Source organism: Morus notabilis, unplaced genomic scaffold, assembly GCF_000414095.1.
Source record: "Morus notabilis unplaced genomic scaffold, ASM41409v2 Scaffold801, whole genome shotgun sequence".
Classification (NCBI taxonomy): domain Eukaryota; kingdom Viridiplantae; phylum Streptophyta; class Magnoliopsida; order Rosales; family Moraceae; genus Morus; species Morus notabilis.
The window spans coordinates 347,213-349,976 of NW_010357956.1; the positions used below are offsets into that span (position 1 = coordinate 347,213).

Here is a 2,764-nt window from a genome sequence, read left to right on the forward strand (position 1 = left end):
AACCAGGATTCCAAAATTATAAAGGTTAAATTTTTTTTTTTTTTTGGCAGTAAAAAGAAACTAATTGCGCCTCATTCACTTCCACTCCTCACTACAAAGCACAAACTACAGAAACTACAAAGTACCACGTACGTTTGTCACGACTTGCTTCAAAAGGTCAACCCACCACAAGAGAAGCATGGCCGCATAATTGGGGACCCAGAAAACTTTGGGCCTTGCATTTGTGGATCACACATGGTATTCGAACTTCAACGAAGCTAAAAACCCAAATCAAAATACACACAAGAACGTGTGTGGAAAATAAGTGTGAGACATCTCACTCATTTCCACTTCACTTCCCCTCCACAAACCCAAAAAACACACAAAATGAATTGCGAATTATCCGTTCCTCTGTGGTTTCTCCTCCATTCCCCTCCTCTCATCACTAAACCCAACCTTTTCTTCTTAATCTAATAATCCTTCATAAAAACACAAATTCACACCAAGGAAGTGGAACCATGGTGGTGGTAAATCTCTCATCTTCTCCACCATCTTCTTCTTTTTCCTTATTTAGATTAACCAATTCAAAAACTCCCATTTCAACCTTCCCATTCAAGGCCAAGTTCCACTTTTCAAAACCCCTGTCTCATTCGTTTTCCCATAATCTTCATTGCAAGAAACAGTTTTTCCACGAAAAGAGCAGAAACCCACATGGAAAAAGGTTCGAGTTCAAGACTTTGGCCATCTCCGGATTCGATTTCGGCAACTTGGAGAGCGCTCAGTCGGTTCTGGAGGCCGCTGCGGTGCTGACGGCCATAATCATCGTCCATGAAAGCGGTCACTTCCTCGCTGCCTATCTCCAAGGCATCCATGTAAGTAAATTCGCAGTTGGGTTCGGTCCAATTTTAGCTAAATTCAATGCAAAGAACGTGGAATACTCCATTAGAGCGTTTCCTTTAGGTGGGTTTGTGGGGTTTCCTGATAATGACCCGGAGAGTGATATTCCCGTAGATGATAAAAACTTGTTAAAAAATAGACCCATTTTGGATAGAGCAATTGTGATTTCAGCTGGTGTAGTTGCCAACATAGTCTTCGCTTATTTGATAATATTTGTGCAAGTTTTTTCGGTTGGTTTGCCCGTACAAGAGGCCTTTCCTGGTGTACTTGTCCCAGAAGTTAGGGCCTTTTCAGCTGCTTCTAGAGATGGGATTCTCCCAGGTGATGTTATCCTCCAAGTTGATGGGAGCGAGTTGCCAAAATCAGGGCCTAATGCTGTTCTAGAGCTTGTTGATGTGATTAAGAAGAACCCCAAGAGAAATTTGGTGCTCAAGATTGAGAGGGGAAAGATGGACCTTGAAATTGGGGTAACCCCAGATGAGAATTTTGACGGGACTGGTAAAATTGGGGTTCAGTTGTCACCAAATACCAAGTTTTCTAAAGTTTTGCCAAAGAGTATATTTGAGGCTTTCAGTTATGCTGGAAGAGAGTTTTGGGGCCTCTCAACAAACGTCTTGGACAGCTTGAAACAAACTTTCTTGAACTTCTCTCAAACGGCCAGCAAGGTTTCGGGCCCGGTCGCAATTATTGCCGTTGGCGCGGAAGTTGCGAGGTCTAATACTGACGGGCTGTACCAATTTGCGGCTTTGCTTAATCTTAACCTTGCAGTGATAAACCTTCTTCCTTTGCCTGCTTTGGACGGAGGTTCCTTGGCTTTGATTCTCATAGAGGCTGCTAGAGGTGGGAGAAAACTTCCTTTAGAGATAGAGCAGAGAATTATGTCGTCCGGGATAATGGTTGTTGTGCTTTTAGGACTCTTCCTTATTGTTAAGGACACCCTCAACCTAGATTTTATCAAAGAAATGTTGTGAAAGATTTGCACAAGCTGTCTGAAGTTTGAACCAATTTGGTTTTGGTGGAAACTGTCTAATGAAGTTGAAAAAGGCCAAACCAAGAGCTTTATTGAAGCTTGACTGAAATGGTTGATTTCTGCCAAGATGTTAGATGGGAGGTACTTTTGGGGTTCTCACAGTCACAGCTCTATTTGTTCTATCCAATGTGATTCTTATTCATAGTCCTGTAAAGTATAATATTTTTTCCTCCACTCTATTGATGAATTGGAAAGAGGCATGGGTTTATGAACTCCAGTTTCTTTTTGGTCTCCTTGGGAGAATTCATGGAAATTACACTTACACTCTTTTTACTGATGGATCCGTGATGAATTTGTTTTGAGCCGGGTTATTAGTATTCTTAGCCCCTGAATGATAAGCATTCTGTCATTTTGGCCCGTAAAATTTTAATTTTAGCAGAACTTTAAGCCTTGTTCGTTTTGCCGATTCGAGTTTTCAATTTTAGTTGAGAAGTGATTTTATGTGAGAGAAAGCATTACAACACAAAAAGTTGAATTTGAATTTTTATAAGAGAAAACACTGTAGTAAAAACTTGAGTTGTGATTCGAATCGGTAAAATGAATGAGACTTTAATATTTTGGCAGTTTAGTCCTCACACTACAATTGATGAAGGATTTCTGAAATTTAGCAGAGGTGATCCCATGTTCATTGCATGATAACATGAAATTTCACGGAAATAGTTACAATACGTATAAAATACTGTCTTATTATTGTTAAAAACCCAACTCTCGAATGTAACAATTTCTTTAAATTTTTCAGTTATTATGTGATAGGAACGTAATTATATTTAATAAATTTTGAAAATTTTTTATTAATTTTAATGTTGGTGACTGAAATTGCCAATGAACAAAAGTTTAAGGAATTTGTCCAAAATTCAT

General features: G+C 39.3%; 1 protein-coding gene across 1 annotated transcript; it reads left to right on the forward strand.

Annotated features, from left to right (window-relative positions):
• The first annotated feature begins 311 nt into the window (after nt 1–311).
• LOC21395183 (probable membrane metalloprotease ARASP2, chloroplastic) lies at nt 312–2,179 on the forward strand. Its single transcript, XM_010091190.2, has one exon. The coding sequence runs from the start codon at nt 498–500 to the stop codon at nt 1,845–1,847; it is 1,350 nt and encodes a 449-aa protein (XP_010089492.1). The 5' UTR covers nt 312–497; the 3' UTR covers nt 1,848–2,179.
• The last annotated feature ends 585 nt before the right edge of the window (nt 2,180–2,764 follow it).